Source organism: Nuphar pumila, chromosome 6, assembly GCF_984573655.1.
Source record: "Nuphar pumila chromosome 6, dmNupPumi1.hap1.1, whole genome shotgun sequence".
NCBI classification, from domain to species: Eukaryota; Viridiplantae; Streptophyta; class Magnoliopsida; order Nymphaeales; family Nymphaeaceae; genus Nuphar; species Nuphar pumila.
Window position 1 is genome coordinate 132,338,735 of NC_143254.1, and position 27,937 is coordinate 132,366,671.

At 38.5% G+C, this 27,937-nt stretch overlaps 1 protein-coding gene and 1 long non-coding RNA gene across 2 annotated transcripts; both read right to left on the reverse strand.

Annotated features, from left to right (window-relative positions):
• Positions 1-506: 506 nt before the first annotated feature.
• LOC149836292 (uncharacterized) lies at positions 507-2,697 on the reverse strand. The gene is made up of 2 exons (XR_016432688.1): positions 2,337-2,697; positions 507-1,206 (listed from the first exon to the last, which is right to left on the reverse strand). It is a non-coding gene; the product is annotated as an uncharacterized LOC149836292 (long non-coding RNA).
• A 19,519-nt stretch (positions 2,698-22,216) lies between these two features.
• LOC149836293 (uncharacterized) lies at positions 22,217-24,369 on the reverse strand. The gene is made up of 2 exons (XM_090009746.1): positions 23,139-24,369; positions 22,217-22,899 (listed from the first exon to the last, which is right to left on the reverse strand). Exons 1-2 carry the CDS (start codon positions 24,367-24,369, stop codon positions 22,217-22,219), a joined length of 1,914 nt encoding a protein of 637 aa, XP_089865872.1.
• Between the last annotated feature and the right edge of the window lie 3,568 nt (positions 24,370-27,937).

The following is a 27,937-nucleotide window of genomic DNA, read 5'->3' on the forward strand; positions in this document are numbered from 1 at the left end:
ATAGCATGGACTTTTATATCTTGCTAAACAAAAAATCGTCATATCGATAGGACCATTATCATACAGCCTGCAACTTGCATATGATACGTCGTTTTCACTAGCAAGTCACCAATCAATAGATAATGCTACATAATGCAATAATGGATCGGAATCTCCCTCCGTAAAACCTGCATATCTATGTTAGCAACTACTTTGCAACTTCTGCAACTCAAAGTCTGCAGAAAACAGAGTTACTGAACTGCCAGAAAAGGCACATGTAGACGAATCAGATAGCAGTCAGCTACACAACCAACCAAAGATTACCATCAAAGAGTACTACACCTCCCAATCTTCTAACTAAGCTCAGCCGTCCATCTTATGGATTGACGACAACCAACTACTAAAACGGAGTAGGCCCCGCCTAGTACAATGCTTTGCACATCTCAAACGAATGACCTCACAAAAACCTAATCCAAAGACAAGTCAAAGCTCACGATCAACATTGTAGTTAGTCAACACATCTCGGCTTTCAAAAAACTAATAACTAATATATTTCTATAAACGACAGGACAGTCTTCCTCGGTTTTTCACGCCTGTGTTTAACTCTTTTATTGCTGCACGCTTAACGTTGCAGTTAAACACATGAGGCCATGACACTCAAAAGGTTCCCTAATTAATTAATCATCGTTTTCATCACCCCTTTTAAAACCTCTCTCTCTCTCGCGCGCGCGCGCGCGCGCCAAACTTCACGTTAAATGCATACAACAGTAAGAAAATGGTGAGAAATTTACAAGGAAAGAAAGGTATTTTCACCTAACAATCTCGGATGAGTCAAAGAGTGGAAATGGAGTATTCAAATTTTCAACATGCTTGCCAACATTTAAACTCGAACACGGTGGGCTTCCCACTCGGTCACCTTCTTTTCTTCTTTTTTTGGCACAAAGGGAGCCAAAAGGGGATGGAGAATAAATGCGCATTAATGCAGGGATAGTGATCAGGAATCCATGACGTAGCGCCCTTCTTTGAATGTGTGGCTTGGGGGGCCAAAGTTCCCATACCCTCTTTCCTCGTTTCATCTTCCTTCCATGTGTTTTCCCGCATGTTATCACCATGATTCTCCTCCACTTTCCCATCCGCATCACATCTTTTTCCCTTACTTTTTCTACCCACTTTCAGCCAACTTTGTACTCATTAGAAAAAAGGCAGTCTAATGGGCAAAATGGAAGCCTTAGATGTGAAGGAAAAGGAAATAAAGGAGAAAACAAAATATGAGAAAGATAACTACTGCAAAGATTGGCTTATGGCCAGTGTGTGTGTGAGTAGACAAGCGTATATGTGCATTTATGTTTGTAAGGCAGTGTGATGGACAAAACGAACGACGGAGGTAAGGAAATATCAAGATATGGTGAAAATAAATGGCATAGGAACAATCTGTGTGTGTGTGTGTGTGTGTGTGTGTGTGTGTGTGTGTGTGTGTGTGTGTGTGTGTGTGTGTGTGTGTGTGTGTGTGTGTGTGTGTGTGTCTGCGTGAGCCTAAAAATGCAGATAAATGCAGCGTTGCTTGAGTATGAACATCCATGATTCGGATTGAATCCTGCTCACTTCAAAAGCAGTAGGGTTACTTGGCCTTCACACATACAAATAAATAACGAGAAAAATGATAACGCGAATTAATCCAGAACAATGTAACAATGTATTCCCACAACACTACCCACCATCGAGTCAACAAATCACCAATTAGTTCACTCCAAAGCAACCTTAGATTCACAGCATTCAATCTCAGGTACAACCTATACTCACAGTCCTACAAAGGAACAGATCAATGACGTCTAATCAGCAACACACATCACACGAATAGGAAAAAGAAAAAACACCAGGGGACATGACAACCCACCAAAAGCTTCAAAAAAATAGATCGTTTATCCATCATCTAAAACAATCAACAAAACACAACCGAAACATAACTGCTCTTCACCTGTTACCCATAGAGAAATAAAACAAAGAAAAACTATCAAACCATCTTCATTCATAATCAAGCAAAAGAATCACCATGTTAGCCGATCATGACTACCTTAAACTCCACCAAAAAATAAAAGGAACTAGATCTCATGAATATGTGAAAAACACGGTCACCCAGAAAGAAAAAATCAATGGATCCTGTAAAATAAATGATGATAAAACGTACACACAATGATAAAACCACGAACGCTTGCACCAGAGAAACCCATCATGGCAAAACCTTTTACAGCCATCATGACGCCAATCTTTCCCTTCCATAGGCTTTTAGGTTCACTCTTATCAAAAAAATAAACCAACAAAAACAAGAGAAAAAGATCATGAGATCGATTGATGATTACCGATCGCAGAATCTGCTGTGAGATCTGAGGGGAGGGAGAACCGTTGATGGGGAGTGAGATTTGGGGGGAATGAAGCCTGGTCCGACAACACCCACACGAGCAAACAAACAAAAAAAAGAGAGAAGGGGAAGAGAGGAAAGGAGGCATCGGGGGTTTTCCCCACCACACGTGCGAGTGGCCTCGAGCCAGACAACATTCCCCACAAACCCAAGAACCTCCCAAAAGTCAAGCTTAAAAAGGTTAGAGTTTTCTTCCCGGCGCTATCGCTGCAAAAAGCTTTCCCTGATTTCTTCTGCAACAGAAAATGATGACCACCATCATCACGAAATGATGATATGATAAGGGGGGAGAGAGGAGGGGTAGAGGGTTTGGGAAGGACCAAACACAAGGCAAGATAGAGAAAGAGATGAGAGAAGGGAAGGGGGTAGAAATCAATAGGTGATGTATAAGAGAAAAGACGAAAAGGGACAATTAGCCTTCCGCTAGTTGCAGGAATGACCACACCCCTCTCTCCCCTTAAATTTATGATTGTGGTCATTAAATTTATGATTGTGGAGAGAGAGTATATTTTCTATAATGGTTTGTATGTACAAACGACTTAGCAAAAAAAAATTTATTTGTTAATTTTGTAGTGAATTCGACCATATAGAAGTGATCTACACGGTTCGTTTAGTAGGGAACAACAATTGGATTTTCAGATTCTGATACCCAAATAGGTTTTTTTGGTGAATGAAAAATCATTAATGGTTGTAAATGCATTGAATTTGCCTGATTCAAAAAATATATTTTTCATCGAGAAAATGCAATCTAAAGGTCGATACCTATCAAATCATCCATATTAATTAAACACGTCCATGACGTTAGATTGAGTTAAAACAACCTACATGATGAAATACCAGGTCAACGCACATGCAACCTATTGTAGCAAATTTTCTCATATATATATATATATATATATATATATATATATATATATATATATATATATATATATATATATATATATATATATATATATGTGTGTGTGTGTGTGTGTGTGTGTGTGTGTGTGTGAAAATTAGTATCTCCTATACAGTTTTATATCCCAAAGGTCTTATATAAACATTTATTAGAAAACATAGCTGCTGGTGTTTTTTTGCTTCATCCAAGCATGTAAATGCATTTATCGTTACTTATTTACTGAAAACCATTTTTTAGATCGAGTGAACCCTAAGTTTAAATGAAGCCAAAATGCAAAATTTTTGCTATTTGAAGCTAAGATAGATTAAAAAATAAGACTGCTTAGAACTCATTTTCACTCTCTCTCTCATATATATATGACTTTCTTCTACACACGTGATCACACTCCCTTATAGTACCTTTCGTTTATAAAAACGTTAAGATGTAGCAGACACTTGAATTCCTAAACGACCATTCTTTTGGCGCTAAAATTACATTGGGCACCAGCCTCATTTTCCTTGTTACTATTTTAAGATGGTGAAGGACGTCTCTGCTCATTTGGGATTTGTCTCTTGAGTGTAACTTTGTTTGCAGACCTCTGTCCGAGTTCTTGGAGATCCAAAGGGTGCAGTAACCATAATAAAAATGTGATGAGAGAGAGAGATGTGTGTGTCGGTCAGAGGGTTTGTTGAGTTAATTCATGGCCAGATAACGGGAAAAAACAACAAAAAGTTTTCCACTCCTCATCCCCTTCCCTCGTTTACTGCGTCTCTCTCTCTCTCTCATCCATCCATCACCCACAAGAAGAGGGTAGTTTTGTCATTTAAGATTTTAATAATTGCACGTGTCAAGGGCAGGAAAAGACAATTGCCTTTTTTACGATGGTGGTCTTCTCTTTTTCACTTTGTAATTTTTCAGAGGCAAAAAATGTTTTTTAATTCATTTCATTATCGTATAACAACGTCATTAGCTTTCATCCTCTTGTTCTTTCTTATTTTTCGTTTATATTGTATTCACTTTATGAAGAGTGGTAAAACGAGTTGAATGAGGTGTAAAAAATAAGTTGAATTTTCTTATATGATATACACGGTTACAGTCATGTATGTGTATAGTTACAAGATAGAGACTGATCCCTTAGATTTAGGATTTGGAAATCCTTACTAAACTAATTTGGTAACTACGAATATTTGAATCCTTGATTTTAGGATCTGAATTATGTTGGATCATATTTCTAATATTATCTCCATTTGATTCCACGCAGATTAATTACTTTACACGGTTTCACGCTGTCTTTTGCGGGCTGCTTAATTAGTCAATCCAGTTGTAATAGATCCAGCTGCCTCATTTGGATCAGGATCACTTTCAACACTCCCCCTCAAGATGGGCCTTCGAGGGTTAATCATACCCATCTTGCTGACTAGCCAAATAAATTGGTCACGTCCAACGGCTTTAGTAAAGATGTCAGCTCTCTGATTTTATGATGCCTTATTGCAGTTTTTCTCTCACAAAATGACAATCCAGCTCTATGTGTTTTGTTCCTTCGTGAAACACAGGGTTGGCCGCTATGTGAAGTGCTGATTGTCACAACACATTTGAGCTGGTTCCTTTTGTGGAAATCCCAAGTCATGTAGCAAGTATCTCAACCATGTGACTTTACAAGCACCTGAAGCCAATGCAGGATATTCTGCTTTAGTGGAAGACCTTGATACTGCACTCTTGCTTCTTGGTTTTCCAAGAAATAGGTGAGGCTCCAAGGAAGGTGCAGTATCTTGTGGAGGATTTCCTCGTAAATGGACAGTTTGCCCTGTCTGAATCTACATAACAAAATAAATTTAAGTTGTTATTGGATTCTAGTATAAAATCCTTTGACCTGGGTGAATTTTAAATATCTCACGAGCTTCATGGCTTCCTCCCACTGCGGTTGTCGTGGTTTTCTTGCATGAATTGACTTAAAATATGAACCACATATGTAATATCAAGTCACATTATTGTGAGATATAACAATCTTCCCACGAGTCCTTTATAAACAATGGGATCTTTGAGGATGTCACCAGGTCCAGTTTGTGGTTCTGTTCCATAATCCTCTCAATAGGCTTCAAGCCCAGGCAACCAACAACTTGTAGTAGTTCGAGTGTGTATTTTCTTTCATTCAAAAAAAAACCTTTCCTCAATCTGGCTATCTCTATGCCAAGGAAGAACTTAAATTTGCCAAGGTCTTTGATATGGAAGAACTGATTCAAAATTTGCTTTAATCGATGTATCATAGTGTCATCATTGTCGGTTATAATAACATCATCAACGTAAACAGGAACGAATGGACGCCTATATTTGGATATGAGCTTGGATTTTAGTTGACATGGTTGCACGCCACTTCTCATCTCTCCAAGTTGTCAAGTGGTCTCTTGACTCTTGACAAATTCTTGCATTATTTTTTGGGCATTGAAGTTCACAGGTCCTTCAGAGGCTTGTTTCGTAATCAGAAGCGCTATGCTTATGAACTTCTTGACAAAGCTCAAATGGTTGGCGTCAAGCCTGTCTCTACGCCAATGGTGACTCATGCTACTAGCACTACGTATGATGATTTGCCTTTTTGGAATGCTAACTTTTACCACAGTCTGGTTGGCCATCTCTAATACCTCACTATGACTCATCATGATCTCTCTTTCAATGTTAATTTTATCAGTCAATTCATGCAGAACTCGTCAAATACTCATTTTCAAATGATGAAGCGCATTCTTCGTTTTGTTCATGGCACTATTGATCATGGGATCTGACTGCTTTCCAATACATTCTTGTCCTTATATGCCTTCTCAGATGTCGATTGGGCCGAATGCCCCATTACTCGGGGCTCTACCTCCAATTTTTGCATATTTTTTTGGAACAATTGCATTTCCTTGTGTGCCAAAAAGCAACCTATTATTGCCATATCCAGTTTCAAAGTTGAATACCTCTCGATGGCATCCACTACTGTTGAACTTATGTGGCTCACATTTTTTTTTGCGTGACTTGGGCTTGTTCCGTCATCAACTTCTTGTCCTCTTTTGTGATAATATTTTGGCACTTCAGACTACCATCAAGTATGCATTTCATTCTTGCATGAAGTATGTTGAAATCGACTATCATTTTGTTCAAAAAAAAAGTTGCTCTGAGAACTCTAGTCACTCGTTATGTATTGTCTTCCAAACAACTTGCTAACATTTTTTATTAAGCCATTGGCGCGCACTCATTTCCTTTATCTTCGAGTCAAACTGGGTCTCTCTACTCCACCTGCGACCAATTTGAGGGGGATTGGTAACAATAGAGATCGTGATGAGCACGATGGTGTCACCAATGACAACTCTAGTCACTAGTTATGTGATGTCCTCCATATAACTTGCCGACGTTTTTACTAAGCCATTGTCATGCACTCATTTTCTTGATCTCCGAGTCAAACTGGGTCTCTCTACTCCGCCTGCAATCAGTTTGAGAGGGATTGGTAACGATAGAGATCGTGATGAGCACGATAGTGTCACCAATGGGACTCTACTAGACGGTTACGTTGACAATAAAAATCACGATGATATTGCGCATGCTAATGGGACTCTACCAGGCAGTTATGATAGGGACAAATATGAAGCTAATATGATGAAGACCAAGATTATAGATAATCTCGATAATCTCAGAAGAAGAAGAAATACCGTTAGATGTGAAGGAGATCAAGATAATACTTTTATCAAATGTAATGATGTTATCAAATGTAACAAAAAGAATAATCTAGAGAATCGACTAAGATTAGTCAACAGCTGTCCATGTAACATTCTTAAATAGTGGAAAACTCCACATATGAGTTGTTGAGTGGAGTACCGTGGACGTGGACGTAGGTGATTTCTCACCGAACCACGTTAATATCTTGTGTTGAGTTTATTCTTTTACACATATCTCACGAATATCTGAATTCTGTTGGATCAGTTTTCTATATTTATCTCTATTTGATTCCACGCATATTGCTTTACACGGTTTCACGCTGTCATTTGTGGACTGCTTAGTCAATCCAGCTGTAATTGATCCAGCTGCCTTATTTGAATCAGGATCACGTTCAATACTTTACAGCATATTTTATGTGAAAATTGCCCTAAATGTGTCCCATTTTCTGAGCGTCGATATTCACCACAACCATCATAGCCCAGGTTATTTCTTAGCTCATCTGTTGTTTTAAGTAAATTATTCCAAAACTTTTTGGCTATTGAACTGCACCCACATACTCTCTCTTATGAAAAACTACAAAAAATGAAAAAAGTGTGGTATATCGATCCTTTGCATATAACAGTAATAAGTTAATTATTCCTAAACGTTCTTTCTCTTGACCATTGTAAATGGTTTCAAATTAATTATAAAGTTTTGAATGTTTACTTAATCTCAATTCATAGATATATTATGTACAGTTAGATTAAAGGAAAACCTGAAAAAAAAAAAACAAGAGAGATTACCCATTTCGATTTAAGGAAAGCCCGGTTAGCAGCTGCACCTTCTCTTAGATTTCAAGAAAAACATGTGCTAGATCAAAACAAGTTGGACCATTGGGTATGTGGGTGTCCTTAACTGGTGGGCTGCATAAGGATTGGGTATCGATGACCCCACATAGAGATTACCCACTTCGATGGGAAATCTGGTTATATATTGGGTGCAGTTTAATAGCCAAAAAGTTTTGGAATAGCTTGTATTGTACTAAAACTTAATGAAATAAAAATTAAATTTTTTCTACTAAATTGATTCAATCTAGTGAGCTCCAAAGGGGCTTGGGTGTCAGTGACCCCACCCGGAGTTTACCCCGCTTCGGCAGGAAACCTCGTCACCAAAAAAACAATGTTGTCAGTATGGGTATTGGCCCCGTATCGTTTAAGCAATGATTACGGTGAATTGGCCGATACTGATACTCAAGTGAATTGATCTGAATTGGTCAAAAAATAATTAAAAAAATATTATGTGTGTTAAAGCTATTAAAATAATATTAAAAAATTTAAAACATAATTTTAATTATTTTTTTACATTTATTAAAAATAACAGATTCAGGGGTAAAGTGTATCTATTTTCTGCCGATACAATACGTATCGGTCATGACGCAAGGATACTGACAACATTGCAAAAAACTAAATAAATGATAAACACATCAACAATTTTAAGTTAAGTCAAAAACACCTGCAACTATTTTTTCTCAAAAATGTCATCAACGTTCATACGACTGTTCAGGACCTACTAAACGTCTAACATGATAAAACTGAAAATTTACATGCAGACTGAGTGCACTTTGATGGAGCCCATACGTTATATTTGAGTAAATGAAAAGCTAGGCAGCCATTTATTTCTTTGTATAAGAAAGAGACCTTCATTTATTATTGCCAAGGAAATGAGGGATTCGTGTCCTGTGGGAATCTAAATGAGGAGGTTAAATCATAAATGCTCACCAGAAAACATGAAGGCCACCGATGCATCTTGGGGCAGTTTTTGTCATCACGTGAAAGCTTTGAGTGATCGGGGCGTCCATTCTCTCAACTGTGCACTTCTGCACCCTCAGTCAGCAAGCCCTACGGAGACTAAACCTGGTTCTTTTTGTCAGTCTTGAGAAAAATTTTATTTTATTTTATTTTTGCCTCTGCACGAAATTCTACAAAGTTGGTGATGCTTTCTTCAACAAGGAGAATGACCAACATCTCCTTGGACTCTTGTGAAACTAGAATGGTTCCATGAGAATGAGGAATGGAGGCCTTCACTTCGGTAATTTCAAAAGAGTGCTAGGGCTGGTCAACAAACTAAACGAACCGAACAGATGGTGTTCAGGTTTGGCTAAGTCAAGCTGAGTCGAGCTCAAGCTCATGGAGAGCCTGAGTTAAAACAAGCCAAGCTTGAGCTGGCTTATTTACAAAAAAAAAAAAAGATAAAACATATTTTTTTCAAAGTTAAAATAAATAGAGTTTAAACTCTATACTCAATGTAACAAATTCAAATTAAGTGGCTAATTCCAAAATAAATACATTACTTTTTATATGCAAATATGAAGTAAATCATAAGATAAAAATAAAAATAAAGAAAGAGAAGACACGAGATTTACTTGGTTCGATACCCAGGCCTACATCCACAGGAGGAGGAGCAAAAACTGCACTAGCAAGATGGAGAGAAATACAATGGAGAGATTTTTAAATTCTAATCTCCAATGCACCCGAAAATTCTTATACCCAACTCCAAAAGAAGGCGACAATATATATGAGGAACGACACAAAACCCTAGTCAGGACAAAAGAGAAAATTATAAAACTAAATCCAAGCCCGAAGCCCACCACAAACCTCATTAAAAATTCCTATCATACTATCTCCAAAAACTATTTTTGAATGGAACCCAGAATACAAGACGCCCTCACGACAGTTTTAAAGCTATAATTAATAAGATTTGAACTCTTGAACTTATTGCTCGCAAGCCAAACGCTTCAAAGATCCATACTCAAGGATATAAAGTATAGAGTGGAGCCGCTTCTGGATCCTATTTCATTTATAAGCCGAGTCAAGAACGGCTCGTCTGTCTCCCAGCCCTGCCCCATAACTCAACTTTCACCCCCAACTGTCTTGTGTGTTTTTAAAAAAAAAAAAAATTTGAAAGGCAAGCTGGGGTTAGGCAGACCCCCTACCAGTTATACAATGATATCATTGGGATTCGAACTTGCGACGTCCCAACACAAGGTGACGTGAAAAGCCCCCGTTGGTGTGTTTTTAACTTTTTACCACAGGAAATCTTGAGAGTTTTTACTGCACCTTTTTTCAAAAAAAGGTAGAGAAGGAAACAGAAGAAGTGAAAGAGAGAGAGAGAGAGAGAGAGAGAAAACCATGCACGTAGAGGGGAAGATGAAAAAGGAGAGGGAAAGAAATGGTTGGAGTTTTTATTGTTTATGGAAATGAGAGATAGGAGAGGGTATGGACGGCCTTCAAAGTTTCTATTTCTTCGTTATTTTGGCAGCTGTACGTCTCTGCCCACACTGCACCACCGTCCCCGGACCACACCGACTTGCTCTATTATCCATAATTTGCTGATAATGGTATCTCGTACAACACGCTTTTCCTTCTTCCATACTCCCTTTTTTATCACACTCGAAATTCCCAGCCTACTCTCCCCAAATTACACATTGCCCCCTGCCCTCTCCCATCCTATCCATTAGTAAGCTAAACAAGATTGCCGGGTGTTCGGCTCGGCTCAACTTATGTTTGTTATTACTATTTCATATCATAAAAATGGAGATGGTCGAAGCCTTAGGCTTGCAAACAATAATTTTAGAGTTCGGATCCTATCGCATACAGATTTAAACAATGCATTTATTTTGTAAATGACTAGTTTGAGCTTCGTTCAGTAGGTTTACAATCCAAGTTTTATTAGTTCCAATTTTTAAAAAATATATTTTTCTATATGAGTCAACTCGAGCTTAGATCATTTAATTTGTCCTCACCGTAAGCTCAAGATCAATTCAGCTCGCCACAAAAAAAAAGCCAATCTTGAGCACACCTCTGTTTAGTCTGTTTACTAGCTCTACTTCTCATAGTTGACTCGGGACTCGATCTGAGTCAAAAATACTGTTTAGTCTGTTTTTAGGCTTTTGTTATGCCTAAAAACAAGAGACAAAAATAATATATGATTTTGTTATATTTTTATAATAAATTAAAAAAACATTGACATGTACGAGTCACCAATTTGCAAACAGGCAATCCGATACCGAGTTTCGAGAAAACCAACCATGCTTCTCTCCTTTTTACGTTTGCATTTGGATCTCAGTTAAAGATCAGCCTATCCTATATATATGTATATATATGATAGGGTGGAGAAAACAGCTCTTTGTTCGACTGGGCTTGCTCAAATTTTGAGTTCGGCAAGCCAAGCTACGAGCCATCTCATTTAGGTTAATGAGCTGAGCACGAACATGACAAGCTTGGCTTGACCTGTATAAGCTTGTTTTGAGTATTATATATTTATATAATAGGTATATTATTTATATTTTATACATGTATTATACAGTTTGCATATATTATATATATTTTATATATTATCAAGCTTAAAAAACACTTGAAACAAATTTAAAAAAAAAAAAAAGATGAGCCAGCTCATGATTGTCCCCCAGAGCTTGGCTAAGCCCGTGACAAGCTCATGAGCCGAGCCCGATCAGGGTTGTACCCGTACCACGCACGAGCCCAAACAGCCCAAGATCGGCTCGTTTACAGGCGCTGAGAGAGAGAGTGAGGTGTAAATGTATCTTGCAGCCCTCAAGGAAGCAGGTTGTCTTGATTGTTGAGCATTATAAAACTCAACCACGGCGTCCTTTCTCCATTGTCTGCTTTTCTTGGTGCCTCGGAATCCCCACCCCCACAACTGTTCTCTTTTTGCTTTTCTGAGGGTCGTGACTTGGGAAGGTAGGTGACTCGGGAATCGGTCGGGCTCGAGTTTTTAAATGATTCCAGATCCATTGGTGCGGGTGAGCTCGGAGTTGGTGGTCTGGTGGGTACTAGAGATGCAAACAGTTTCGATCCGGAACAGTTAAATATTTACATAGAGATTCGAATCGGAATCGTATATGGAATAGCCAAAAGTTGTCAAAGCTCCATCCTGATTTCTGACCCATTTGCATCCCTAAGTGGTACCAGGCTGCCTGCACCCAGGACCGGACTCGGACCAATTCTAAACCTATATTTTCTGTTCGAAAAAGAAAAAAAAATTAAAAGCATAGACACAGAAAGCTTCTTTCTTGAAGCTGGGATGTTCGTTTTTTCTCATGAAGTTCGTTTCAAAAGCCTGTAAACTACATGATTCTTTCACACTTTTTAAGCTTTATGAGGAATCACTTCCGAGAAATGGATAGCCTACTTTTATCAATATGACAGTGAACATTTTCAATATTTGGAAATATGTTTTCATCTTAAAGCAATTATACATTGTTTTAAAAAATTTAAGTTTTCATTGTCGTTTTAAATATTTATCAATAAATATTTCCATTTTTATGAAAAAGGCTTCAAATTCACTTTAAGTTAAAAAAAAAATAGTTTTAACCATTTGGGTTTTATGTTTTTTAATATGTATCTGGAGAAACATCATCATGATCAGACTTAGACATGCTGGCTTTGTCGGCAGCTTTTCATAAAAAATACATGATCAAATGGTTGATTCTTAGCAAATTCACCATGCCTAGCACATCTATATGGTTGGATTTGCAGAAAAAGAGTTGAAAATGTTTATATTTCTGTTTCTCATATTCTAGTTCTCATATTTAGGTTCTTATATTCCAGTCTCTCTCTCTCTCTCTCTCTCTCTCTCTCTCTCTCTCTCTCTCTATATATATATATATATATATATATATATATATATATATATATATATATATATATATATATATATATATATATATATATATATATATATATATATGGAGTTTTTTTTTTAAGGGGCTTTATTGGCTACTCTCGCCATTAACAATCAGGCGGTTTTGTCCTTCGATAACCTCAGACCATAGTTACCAAAATAAGTAAGTGCGACAAAGAGACAAGTGAAGTATGATTCGAGCAGCAGTGTTCAAGAATTTCATGCAACTGAAGCAACAATTGTGAAGCAAATATCAACAAATAAGCTCACCAAGTTTTACGTTGTCAGGACAGCTTTTGAATGCTTGAATATTTATGAAGATTATTAGTCATTGATTTTAAAACCTTAAAAATTGCATTATGCATCAAAATTGGATGCTTTAAAAGCGGGTTCTTATAAAACTAAACATGTAGGTCACATCCAAGAGAAAATAACAAAAAAAATCCATGAAAATAATGGTTCACATTAGTTCTCATATTCTAGTGATTCAATACTGGCATAGATGTGTAGAACTAACTCTATCTTTTCAAGTCATTGTAAACTTTTTCTCCACTTTGTCTCAATTTTTTAGGCAAACCAATTCAACCCAAACATACCATTTTTGCTTTGGACCAGACCAGTGTTGTGATGCTGATATTCTTCTCAAGCCCGTGTTATTGATTTTGACGTTTTGTTTGTATAGCTGTTTGGGACCCATTTAGAAACCAACTTTTATTTCAAATAAATACAAGTTCTCACACACCTGACTAGGTGGGTCGGCTTAATGCTAGGAATGCAAACGGTTCAGATTTCGGATCAAAAAATACATTGAAAAGTCGAATCGAGAGACTTTCCTGGTCAGCAAGGAGGGAGTACCAGAAAGGTGTTACGGCGAGGGACAACCAGAACAGGATAGGGCAAGTGTGCACCTCTCCTGCCAACAAAAATTTGCACCTCCTCTTCACATGTGGGTTGCTGTGAATCACAAGTTGTCACATGGACGTGTTAGTGTCAGTTGGGGTCCACCACGGGACACAAACGGACATGCCACGTTAGACAATATGACACGTGTCTTATGCCATATATTTATTAACCCTTCCGGTACTTAATAATCTTAATATGTTTTATATACTAAAAATATTAAAATACATTTGATATGCTAAATATTTAAAAAATGTATCCTCATGTCCTGCTTTTCATAAATTTCACGTACTGATATTTCAATTTGACAACTTATGAGCATCTATATCTTTATCCATATCCACGTAGCATAAGTGCAAAGCTTAAGGCTAGAGAGAGAACCAAGATCATGAATGGCTCTGAAATATCTATATTTAAAAATAAATAAAATTAAAATAAAGATAACCTGAAATGGATCGTCCTCTCGTGAATATCATGAGTCACACTGACCTTCAGAGCAATGCACGAACAGCTGTCTACGGCTAAATGCATCAAATACTAGGTGGACAAGTTTTTTGGGTACTCATTCTAATAGTATAGCCATGGTCCATAACTAGGATTTCATTCAATTCTTCATGCATGATAGATAAAGGGAAAATATTGGATACCCTTCAGTGTACCATACCCTCTAGTAGAAACCACTTGTTCTTTTTTTTTCTTTTCTTTTTTGCTTTTTTTTAAATCAAGCCCTACGGATGCCATCTATTATCTATATGGCTTATTCAAAAATATGGTTTAGATCGTTCATGTTGTATAAGCATACTTTTTTAAGGGTTACAAAATGGTATTGTTTGCTACCATTGTGGGCAAGGAACCCCTTAGTGAAAAAAAATGCAGTACTTTATTTTATTTTTTTTGCACGTGATCTTTTAAATGTGATTTACATATCAAGTTTAGTAGAAACTAGCCTTGGATCATGTTTTTTTGACGCATACATCGGATTTTACATTTTACAAGGGTTGAAAAATCAACGGCCTACAATATACCAAATTTTCAAACCTCAAAAGTCTATATTTTTATATCAAAAAACTATTATCCAAGGGTTGATTCTTCCTATTTTGACCGCTGAACACATCCATAAGGACAGGTTTGATCAAAATAACCTCTCTATGAGTTCCAACTAGGAGGTTCTTTACCCACGAGCTTACAAAATTCAATGGGTTCAATTTACCAGTGCCTCAAAGTCTCAATATTAATATAATTATATTTTTACATCCAAACCACACAACCTAAACTAGAGTGAATTTCATAGTAAATAGGCTAGTTTAACGCATTCATGGGATCAATTTACCAAATAAGCCTACACCTTGAAATTCAGCTAGAGAGTACTGTACCCTAGAACTAGCCAAATTCTTCAATAAATAAATACGGATGCCTTTTTTTTTTTTTTTTGCTTATAGGCAATGGACTTCAAAAGAAACTGACAATTAAATTTGTCCTTTTTTTTTTTGCACGGATGAGACAATTCGACACCTCTAGTTTCATCTCCATTTATTGTTGGGCCCACAATTTTTAGGATATTTTCGTCGTTTATGCAAACTATAAAGTGACAACAAAGTCCTGCTTGTCTCACTAGTTCAAATAAAATCCAATCTTCCTTTCTTTTTTATGGGGCAAGCAAGGTTGGTTCTTGAATGTGCACAGTAGTATCTTTCTTTTTTTCTTTTTCTTTTAACTTTAACATCTGTTGTAGTACATGTAGAAGCTCCTTTTGAACAATGCCCACGTTGACCCAAGTTTGAGAGCCATCAGTTGGTCCACAAGGGGCCATTTTGTACAGACAGACTCGACCATTCATTTGGGCAAATTTGCATTCTCCAAGCAGCTAGAACTGGAATATTGTACAAACTGACTGAACCAAATAGTCAATAAGAACTATCTATGTTCACATCCCAGTTATCCAATGCAGAGGGAGCAAACTGAGGATCCTGCCATGAAATTGTATTCTTACAAATCACCACAAGTTCTTTGACTGATCCTGCTAATAGACATAACAGTGGTTTGAAGATTACCAAAGTTAACTTTTCAAGATCTGTCAGTGATTCTCCTGTGTCTTACCTGTCAGAAAGCAGCAATCAGGTGTCCCCTTTTTCTTAAAGTTCAAAAAGGCAATCAGGGGTATTCTTCTGTTTGCTAAAATGGGTAGAACTTATATGAGAAAATTAAGGTAATTACCCTAAAAAAATTAAAAAGAGATAAAGGGAAATAGTGAGCATTTTGTAAAATCTGAATAATCCGGCTGTTGTCTCCTATTTTAGAGTCTGTACATGATATTAGCAATATCTGGGGATTTTCAAGAATCAGTTTAGGCTGAGTATATAAGCATGATGGAAGTATTTCAAGGCCAAAATCTTGTTTCTAGAAGGCAACCTTAAATTCACAAGAAAACAAAAAGGAAAAGTTCAAAATTTTATTGATTATAGTAACACAAAAACGACTTCTAAATATCCTGTCTTTCAAAGAAATAAATAAAGTTATTTATTTATTTATATAAGGAAAGGGGACTGCCTAGCCAAAGGAAAGTATAAACAGTCCAAACCAGTTTCACAAATTAATTTTATAAGTGCTTTTTTGGCAAGTCTGACTGCGTGGATGCGATCTTTATAGTCAAAAACCTAAGAACCAGTTCCTGTAGCAAATTCTTTTAATGTGTACATAGGATCTTATAATGTGCTAAAAAATCAACTATTTGAAAATTTTGAAATTTTCTAGATCATAAAATTTTCATCTTTGCAAAAGGTTTTTTTATCATGAAAATGACATCCATGTAGTCAAATTTGCCAAAAACGCTTTTACATAAATTTTTTAAAAGAGGTCTGGACGATTTGTACCTTCTTTGGTTGGACACTCACTCTCTCTCTCTCTCTCTCTCTCTCTCTCTCTCTGAGAGAGACTACTCCAACCCTAACTGCCTCGGGAATGTTTAGCACCCCAAAAGTAGCTAGGTAATCAGGACCAAAAGTCCTGCCCGTTTGGAGCAGTCCTGTCCTGATCAGGCTTGGCTTTGTCTTTATTTATGTTCTATGAAGGCTACCCTACTTGTTCTATATAACAAAAATAAATAGTATCTCCTTTTTTCTCTAGACAAAGGGTCATAGACCTGAGTGATGCTCGGACCCCATAAAGAACTTGACAATGACACAACAATTCAAGTCCAGCATAATCAGATATTCACAAACAAGAACATGTTTTTGCTTTAGGCAAATTTCACATTTCCTAGCTTGAATCTCGAAAGATCCTACAATTTTTCTAGCTTGAAGGAGGGCCCCTTGAAGCCATTATTTGACCTGACCTACACCCTATGCTTTTGTAAAAGCTCACTTTCTCAGAAACAGTGCAGTGCAGCCTTTTACCTTTTTTTTACAGTTCACCATGCAACTCAGATTTATGTCATGCCTTGCAATTGTGGGAGAGATTTAGCACCCTCTTTCAGAGGGGATCTTGGATTTACAAGTATAATGTAAAAAGATTATGATAGTGATGATAATGAATACGACTCACTCAATAATGATAATAGATAAACCTGACTTTTTGTGAGTATAGGGTTTTATTATATATATTCAGTTATACAGAGATTACACACAATCCTCAAATGTCGATATTTAAGGGATAACACTATATCATGATAGAATATCGATATTTGAGGAATCGGTTAAATAATGCTGCATCATGATAAATACATGATCCTCAAATGTCGACATTTGAAGGATAACACTATATCACGATAGAATATCGACATTTGAGGAATCGGTTGAACCATCTTAGGAACGGCAGCTGGACTTGATGAGTTGGCCTTCAATAAAGAAAATTGTTGCTACATTTGTGGAATCTCCCGCTACATTGAAGGAGTCGATACTACGATGTCATCCTGAAGGATCTTCACGTGTCATTATCGGTTGAGGGTTGATAACGCTTGGCTTATCATGCCCCCGCAAGCTCAACGGGAGTGCACGCATGTTGAGCTTGTGACAAAGATCGATGAATTTTGCTAGTGGAAACGGTTTGGTGAGTCCATCTGCTAGCTGGTCATGAGAAGAAATGAATTGGATTTAGAGGTGGCCCTTGCAAACGTGATCATAAACAAAATAAAAATCAATTTCAATGTGCTTTGAGCATGAAAAACAAGATTGGCAACGAGGTAAAGAGCCTCGATATTATCACACCATAGCACAGGGGGTGCGTTGGGAGGAAACTTGAGTTCACATAGGAGAGAACGTAACCAAAGGAGATCAGAGGCAGGATATGCTAGGGATTTGTATTTGGCCTCGATACTAGAATGAGCTACAATCTTCAGCTTGTGGGATGATCAGGAGATCACATTAGGTTCAAGAAAAACAACAAAGCCAACAGTAAACTTACGATCATCTGGACAGACAGCCCATTCTGCATTTGAGTAAGCATTGAGCCGAAGAGAGGAAGAGTGATGCAATGCTACGGTGGACTCGGTACACACCGATCCACGATCCAAACGCACGCGGAAGCTGAAATGATATAGAGTCCAGACAGAACTCTGGAAAACTAATTTTCGGGATCAGTGCGCTCTGTTTCGACAGAGGAGATCCAAATAAAAGTTGTGCATGATTCGCACAGCTTTCCAACGAATTCAAAAATACTAAATTCGGAGCAAGAACGACCGCTCCACGGACTCGACACCGGGACTGCTAAACAAGTCCAACACAGATTATCAAAATTCAGGGGTAGACTGTTTGAAGGGAATTTTGACCCATCAAACGTTGAAGTTTGGACAAACTCACAACTGACGAAATGAAGGTTAAATCCAGACCTTTCCAGAACACTAAATATCGCAATTTTTGGAATTTTCTACAGTCCTCTACGAATTTTTGAATTTCAGAATGGTATGAGTTATTGTTTCAGAAAATAAAATTCAAAGATTCGACAGTAGCAGAGAAGATCAATATTTTTGAGGCAACTAAGCAACGATTCAATCAAAACCAAAAACATGAAAGTTATAGGTCTAGATTATAGCTTTTTACATAATCAAAAAAATTGAAATTCCATTCAGAGAATCTCCAGACAATCAGAAAATACCGAACACTATTAAGTTGGTTCTGAACCAAACTGGTGACAGTGGATGACTATCAGACCGAAACTTTGACAGACAGATTCAGGGGTTCAAATGGACGAGTCGCAGAAACCTTTCAACTACAAAGTTGTAGAAAATTTTCTTAGATTTCCAGAAAGCTAAAGAACACAAAAATCCGCTCAATATTAAGTCTGATACGGATGTTTTATCAGAGACTTCTCTGTTATCTCGTAATAGCAATTTGGTCCTTTTGAAAGAACCCGAGTTCATTCACACACATCAACAACCCGAAATAACTTAAGATCAAATGAGACAAGTTTTAATATTAAAAAATACTTCTAACATGCCTTCGCAACTCTTTAATGGTCTAACACAATTTAGCAATATCAAATCATGAACAATTGCAACAAATGTGAATAAAAGTAGCTAAAGAAATAGAACGAAGAACCGATAGAGATATCCAGGTTGAAATCGATATTGTTCGTCGTTGGAAAGCAACCGACGCCACAAGAGAGATACGAACAGTAGGGATGAATGAGCAACCACCACGAACAAACTTAGAACAGCCACCACGAATAAAACATCTTCACAAGAACACCTTCCACACAAAAATGAAGTTCGGTTTTTTCTTTCACACCAAGATAGCTTTCTTTTTAGCACCAACCACACCAAAAACTTGATTTTTCTCACTCTAGAACCAGACACACTACCAATTTCGAAATTGAACAAGGCCCCCCACCCCTTGGACTACCTCCCTAGTTAAGGGCTTAGGTTGCTTGGGAAGAGCCACAATAAAGAGACATTGGCCTTCCCAAGCTTTGCACCAAAAACGAATGTGCAAGCCTAGATTTTGTCAAATGCTAATAACTCCACCAACAGTCCATTTTTGACTTTGGGCTGGTCAACATGAATTCAAATGAGGTCCAAGATAGACCACACTAAAGTGGTGCCACCTAGGACCCCCCCTCATGAAGACGGATCAAGATCCGGATCCAAATAGGCTGTGAATTGAATCCTGCACCAACACCAAGAGAGAAGCGAATTTGCGAAAAAATAAAAACTACCCTTGGACCCCATACACCCTCTAGTACCACAGAAAGATCCTACAGGGTACCAGAACTATCCGGATCCGTAGAATTCGGCTCCTAAAAAAAATACATGAAATAACTATTGATAAAGTAAATTCCAAAAATATGATTCCGTAATGGAATCAAAGCAATAAAAGGATCACGATGAGCATCAACTAACTGGGAGATCCACTAGGACCACGAATGTCCTGTAAGCGTGTGGATCGCCTTGGGTAGCGATGTCCGGAACGGGTCTGGATATTTGGATTGGGATCTAAATCCGCTTTTGTCTCTAGATGCTCTGCATCATCCCCCCCAGGTTGAAAAGGCTTCGTCCTCGAAGTCGACTCCTCGCCTTCAGCATCACCACGGTACTGCTCCAAGTGTTTGACGTTGAACACATTCGAAGTTTTGAATTGAGGTGTCAACTGAACCCTGTAAGCATTAGAATTAATGATGTTAGTAACTGCACAAGGACCAATGCGCTTAGGCGCCAACTTACCATGCAACTCAGAAGGTAAACGTTCTTTAGTAAGAGTAACCCATACCAAATTTCCAAGTTCAAACAATACATGTCGATGCTTCTTATCATAGCTTGCTTTATACTTACTGATATTGTCTTGAAAATTCAAATGTACCTGTTCATGAATATCTTACAACAAAGAAACACGATCTTGAACAAAATTTAAAACAGGACCAACAATAGGAATAGGAGCTAAGTCAACAAAAGAACATGGATTAAAACCATACAAAACAGTAAAAGGGCTAAATCCAGTAGAACGATTCACAGATTTATTGAAAGCAAATTTAGCTTGTGCAATTATTTGAGTCCATGACATAGGTTTATCATTAATTAAAGCTCGCAACAAATTTCCTAAAGATCGATTAACAACTTCAGTTTGACCATCGGTCTGAGGATGATGGAGAATGCTAAATTGTAGCTTGGTTCCTAACTTTTTCCATAATTGACGCCAAAAATGACCTACAAATTTAACATCTCTATCAGAAGTGATAGTTTTTGGAATGCCATGCAATTTATAGATTTCTTTGAAAAACAAATCCGCAATATGAGATGCATCCATGGTTTTTCTACACGGAATGAAACGAGCCATTTTTGTATATCGGTCGACGACCACAAAGACAGAATCAAGACCATGAGAGGTCTTAGGTAATCCTAAAACGAAATCCATGGTTATATCTTGCCAACGTTTTTCAGGAATAGGCAACGGCAAATACAACCCAGCATTTGTGACATTTCCTTTCGCGATATGACATGTATGACATTTTTTCACGAATCTATTCACTTCCTTTCGCATATGGGGACAAAAATATGTTGAAGACACTAAATGCATTGTCTTGTCTCGACCAAAATGTCCCTCATTATGTATCTCATAAATCAAACGTTGCCTCAGGGAACAGTTTGGGATACAAAGTAAATTGCCTTTGAATAAAAACCCATCAACCAGTGAGAAATTGTCATGAGGATGACTTGTCACTTCATTAATAATTTTTGAGAAATAGCTATCTGACTCATATAATGACGCAAATTCCTCAAAACCCCAAACAGATGATTTCATGGTAGACAGGAGAATGGTTTTCCTACTTAAGGCATCAGCGACAACTTTGTCCTTTCCTGCCTTATGTTTCAGAACGAATGTGAACTCTTGCAGATATTCTACCCATTTGGCTCTACAGGCATTCAACTTATGCTGACCATTGATATATTTGAGAGCCTCGTGGTCATTATGGAGAATAAATTCTCGATGTACCAAATAATGCCTCCAGTGCATTAATGCTCTGACGATAGCATAGAATTCCTTATCATAGGTACTATACTTCAATTTGGCTTCATTCAGTTTCTCACTAAAATAAGCCACAGGTTTCCCTTCTTGACTCAACACAGCACCTATACTTACACCAGATGCATCACATGACAACTCGAAAGCAAGATTAAAATTAGGCAATACTAACACTGATGTCGAACAGAGATAGGATTTCAAACGCTCAAATGATTGTTGAGCCTCCGGATTCCATTGAAAGGTCTTACCTTTAATACAATCGGTCAACGGAGCAGTAATACTGCTAAAATGTGGAATGAACCTCCTATAGAAGGAAGCTAACCCATGAAAGCTACGCACGGCAGTAATGGAGTTTGGCACAGGCCAATCTCGAATCGACTCGAATTTCGAAGGGTCAACAGATATACCTGACGTCGAGACCACGTAACCAAGGAATAAAACTTCAGTAGCCCAAAAGACACACTTATCGATAGATGCATAAAATTATTCCTTTCTGAGGATATCGAACACTAAACGTAAGTGTTCTAGATGTTCAGGTTCGGTTTGACTATATATGAGAATGTCATCAAAATAAACGACCAGGAATTTACCGATGTAAGGTCGAAAAAATTGATTCATGATTCTTATGAAGGTAGATGGAGCATTGGATAGACCAAATGGCATTACGAGCCATTCATAGAGACCATCACGAGTTTTAAATGCGGTTTTCCATTCATCGCCAGGCCTAACTCATATTTGATGATATCCGCTACGCAGATCTAACTTAGAAAATATCTTTGAACCAGTCAATTGGTCCAACAGATAATCCAATCTCGGAATCGGAAACCTATACTTGATGGTTATCTTATTGATAGCTCGACTATCAATGCACATCCGCCACGTTCCATTCTTCTTGGGAACAAGAAGAGCAGGAACCGCACATGGACTAAGGCTTTCACGAATGTGACCCTTAGTCAGCAATTCTTCAACCTGTCTACGAAGCTCTTCATACTCTGTAGGACTCATGCGATAATGCGGAGCATGTGGCAATACTGCGTCAGGGTGTAGATCAATATGATGTTGGACTTCCCGCAGAGGGGGTAATCCGTCCGATAATTCATCTGGAAAGACTTCACGGAATTCCTCTAAAAGGGGTGTGACTCTAGGATCTATGGTGTCAGACTTTGACTCACCACGAGATGAATCAGAATCAACAGAGAACAAGAAGTAACACATGCTAGATTGACTCAGAGCCTCTTGGAGCTCGTGTCTAGCAATAAAAGCACTTGAAAGTTTAACTTTTGAAGGAGCAAGTTTGGATGAAGTGGGTGAGAAATTTGGGTGGAAACTGGAGTACGAGAAGATGAAGCAGATGACGAAGATGAAGACAAAGGTGGTAGATCCTTGGATGGCTTTAAATGGATCTTCCGCCCCTTGAATGTGAACGAGTATGAGTTGGATCGACCATTATGAATAACGGAACGGTCATACTGCCATGGTCTTCCGAGTATGATATGACTAGCATCCATGGGAAGCACATCACACCATACTTGATCGAAATAGGTGTTTCCAATCGAAAATTTGACCAAGCATTGCCAGTCGACACGGACATCAACACTCTTTTGGAGCCAAGACATCTGATACGGACGGGGATGAGTCTTACAACTCAAACCTAGCTTAGTCATGGCTTCAACTGAAATGACATTCTCACAGCAACCTGAGTCTATGATGAACCGACACACTTTCCCATTAATGGTGCAAGCAGACTCAAATATGTGAGTTCTTAGCCATCGATCACTCATTTCTTGCCTCGGGGCCAAACAAACTCGCCTCGTGATGAGTGCTTCACCTCGATCAGGTAGCAATATATCCTCTTCCACAAACTCTTCTTCTGGTTCTTCTTCAAAGGATTCAATCTCTGGGTCATAAATGGGATCGAACTCAGGATTGAATTGAACATCCTCTTCTTCATGAATTCCTTCAACGAATAGGGCTTTGCCACGACATTCAGTGGACTTATGACCGGGTTTCTCACAAGTATAGCACTTGATGGGAGTGCTCGAACTAGTGGTTCTAAGCTGGTTTCCTATCGAACCATTCTGACTCGCATCCCTAGGTGGATTTGAAGCATTGGGGTGACGGTAGGGTGGGACAACTTTTGCACTGGGGACCGTAGGAGCCCGCGCTACGGGTCTAGTCACAGGACTAGGCCATACCAAGGTCTTTCTCTGGGTAGACCTCTCCCATTGACGTGCCTTTTGATGTGCTTCAGACACAGTCCAGCACTCTACGAAGTTCAACATATCTTGTAATTGGAAGTTCAGTCCTCCAATATACTTTGAAACTAATTGTTCTTCACTCTCACGAATGTCGTTTCGTGCCACAAGATCATGAAATTCTTCGGTGTATTGATCCACCGATCTAGTTCCTTGTTTAAGACTTTGATATTTTTGATATAGCTCACGATGATAGTTTAATGGCAAGAACTGAGCACGAAGCTTCTGCTCCATATGCTCCCAACGCTCAATCGGAGCTCGACCCAGATGTCTATGTGTCTGCTTGAGCTGACGCCACCAAGCTGCAGCTCGACCCTTTAATTTGAGGGATATTAATCCCACACGACGATCTTCAGGTACCTCCTTAAACTCAAGGATTTCGCGAACTTCGCTAATCCAATCCAGGAATTCCTCGGGAGTTCCAGTTCCCTTAAATTCTGGGATATCAAAACGTAAGCCCGAATCCCAATGGGATCTTCGTGGTTGTAGATTATCTCTTCTTTCTGGACTTCGTCGATGTGACTCAAAGTCATCATCAGAATCATACGATTGGGTTTCTCGATTTCCTCGAGAACTATGCGAACTCCTTTCCTCACGCCGATCGTTAAATCTAACATTCTCGGTCATTTGACGAGTTAAATCTTCAACTCAACGATTAGCCTCAGCCAGTTGTCTTTGCAGATCTCGCACCTCATATCGATGTTCACGATCATCGTTTCCCCTATTAAAATTAGTTTGACCTCGACCGCCCATTCGACCCGCCATGGTGAATGGTACCTAAAATTTTTTTTTTTTTTGAACTCCCCACAACACAGGGAATCGTGTCGGATTGAAAAATCCAACAACCCGCTTTGATACCAAAATGATGCAATGCTACGGTGGACTCGGTACACACCGATCCATGATCCACGATCCAAGATCCAAACGCACGCGGAAGCTGAAATGATATAGAGCCCAGACAGAACTCTGGAAAACTAATTTTTGGGATCTGTGCGCTCTGTTTTGACAGAGGAAATCCAAAAAAAAGTTATGTGTGATTTGCACAGCTTTCCAACGAATTCAAAAATACTAAATTCGGAGCAAGAACGACCGCTCCACGGACTCGACACTGGGACTGCTAAACAAGTCCAACACAGATTATCAAAATTCAGAGGTAGACTGTTTGAAGGGAATTTTGACCCGTCAAACGTTAGAGTTTGGACAAACTCACAACTGACGAAATGAAGGTTAAATCCAGACCTTTCCATAACACTAAAGATCGCAATTTTTGGAATTTTCTAAAGTCCTCTACGATTTTTTGAATTTCGGAATGGTATGAGTTATTGTTTCAGAAAATAAAATTCAAAGATTCGACAGTAGCAGAAAAGATCAATATTTTTGAGGCAACTAAGCAACGATTCAATCAAAACCAAAAACATGAAAGTTATAGGTATAGATTATAGCTTTTTACAGAATTAAAAAAATCGAAATTCCATTCAGAGAATCTCCAGATAATCAGAAAATACCGAACACTATTAAGTTGGTTCTGAACCAAACTGGTGCCAGTGAATGACTATCATACCGAAACTTTGACAGACAGATTCAGGGATTCAAATGGACGAATCGCAGAAACCTTTCAACTACAAAGTTGTAGGAAATCTTCTTAGCTTTCCAGATAGCTAAAGAACACAAAAATCCGCTCAATATTGAGTCCGATACGGATGTTTTATCAGAGACTTCTCTATTATCTCGTAATAGCGATTTGGTCCTTTTGAAAGAACCCGAGTTCATTCACACACATCAACAACCCGAAATAACTTAAGATCAAATGAGACAAGTTTTAATATTAAAAAATACTTCTAACATGCCTTCTTAACTCTTTAATGGTCAAATACAATTTAGCAATATCAAATCATGAACAATTGCAACAAATGTGAATAAAAGTAGCTAAAGAAATAGAACGAAGAACCGATAGAGATATCCAGGTTGAAATCGATATTGTTCGTCGTTGGAAAGCAACCGACGCCACAAGAGAGATACGAACAGTAGGGATGGATGAGCAACCACCACGAACAAACTTAGAACAGCCACCACGAATAAAACATCTTCACAAGAACACCTTCCACACAAAAATGAAGTTCGGTTTTTTCTTTCACACCAAGATAGCTTTCTTTTTAGCACCAACCACACCAAAAACTTGATTTTTCTCACTCTAGAACCAGCCACACTACCAATTTCGAAATTGAACAAGGCCCCCCACCCCTTGGACTACCTCCCTAGTTAAGGGCTTAGGTTGCTTGGGAAGAGCCACAATAAAGAGACCTTGGTCTTCCCAAGCTTTGCACCAAAAACGAATGTTCAAGCCTAGATTTTGTCAAATGCTAATAACTCCACCAACAGTCCATTTTTTACTTTGGGCTGGTCAACATGAATTCAAATGAGGTCCAAGATAGACCACACTAAAGTGGTGCCACCTAGGACCCCCCCTCATGAAGACGGATCAAGATCCGGATCCAAATAGGCTGTGAATTGAATCATTTACCAACACCAAGAGAGAAGCGAATTTGCGAAAAAATAAAAACTACCCTTGGACCCCATACACCCTCTAGTACCACAAAAAGATCCTACAGGGTACCAGAACTATCCGGATCCGTAGAATCCGGCTCCTAAAAAAATAATAAAAAATACATGAAATAACTATTGATAAAGTAAAATCCAAAAATATGATTCCGTAATGGAATCAAAGCAATAAAAGGATCACGATGAGCATCAACTAACTGGGAGATCCACTAGGACCACGAATGTCCTGTAAGCGTGTGGATCTCCTTGGGTAGCGATGTCCGGAACAGGTTTGGATATTTAGATTGGGATCCAAATCCGCTTTTGTCTCTAGATGCTCTGCATCAAAGAGGCTTGAAGAAGTAGGCCATTATGCAAAGTCTCCTTTAAGTAGCGTAATTAAGATTCTTTTGACAGTTGTCCAGTGAGCATTAGTCGGTTGATGCATATACTGGCATACCTTATTGACCGCAAAGGCAATGTCGAGACAAGTAAAAGACAGGTATTATAGGCCACCAACGATGTTGTGATAGAGTGTAGGATCCTAAAAAAGTGGTGAGCTATCTTTGGAGAGCTTAGAGGAGGAGTTCATAAGGGTAGAAACGGGTTTGACATCAGTCATGCAGGCCCACTGAAGTAAAGTTAGCGTATATAGCCACTGGGAGAGAGTCACATACGTAGGAGAATAGAATACCTCGATGCCAAGAAAATAACTCAGTCGCCCGAGATCCTTGATAGAGAAAGTCACACCAAGACGCGAAATAAGATGAGCGATTTCGACCGGTGAGTTGCCTGTGATGACAATGTCGTCTACATAGACTAAAATATAAATAATAAGACTACCCTGTTGAAAAATAAAATGTGAAGTTGATTGAGCGATAATAAAACCATGAGAAACCAAGTAAGAGCTGAGACGTTGGTACCATTCTCGCAGAGCCTGCTTGAGACCATAGATAGCACGGTCAAGTTTACAAACATGATAAGGAAAGTGGGGATGCACGAAGCCAGGTGGTTGGCTCATATAAACATTTTCATCTATAAACCCATTAAGAAAAGCGTTGTTGAAATCCAGTTCGGGATTGTGCCACTTGAAGGAGATCGCAATGGATAGAACCACGCGAATGGTGGTTGGCTTAACGATAGGACTGTAGGTTTTAAAGAAATCAACACATTCTTCTTGATGAAACCCTTTAGCAACAAGACTGGCCTTATAACGAGCAATAGAACCATCGGCATGCCTTTTGATGCAATAGACCCACTTAGAGCCTACTACATTCAATTATGGTTGTGGAGGAACAAAATGCCAGGTGTGATTTTGTAAGAGAGCGGCATATTCATCTTCTATAGAAGAACGCCAGTGTGGATGCTTTATAGCTTAGTTGTAGGTGATGGGCTTAGGCTCAAGAAGTTGTGCACTAATTGCAGAGTGAGCAATAGGGTACAAAGACGTAGAGAAAGGCTTGGTTTTAAGTGAGACTGTCATTGAGCGAGTGATCATGGGATGAACATGATTAGTATGACGGGCAATGGGCTAGGTAGGGACGAACAGTACTGGCGCTAGAGAATTGGCCACAGGGTCAGAAGAAACAAAATCAGCTAAGTTGGAATCGGGTGAACAGGTCGCAGGAGAAGAAGAGGAATCAGTTGGGTCAGGCAC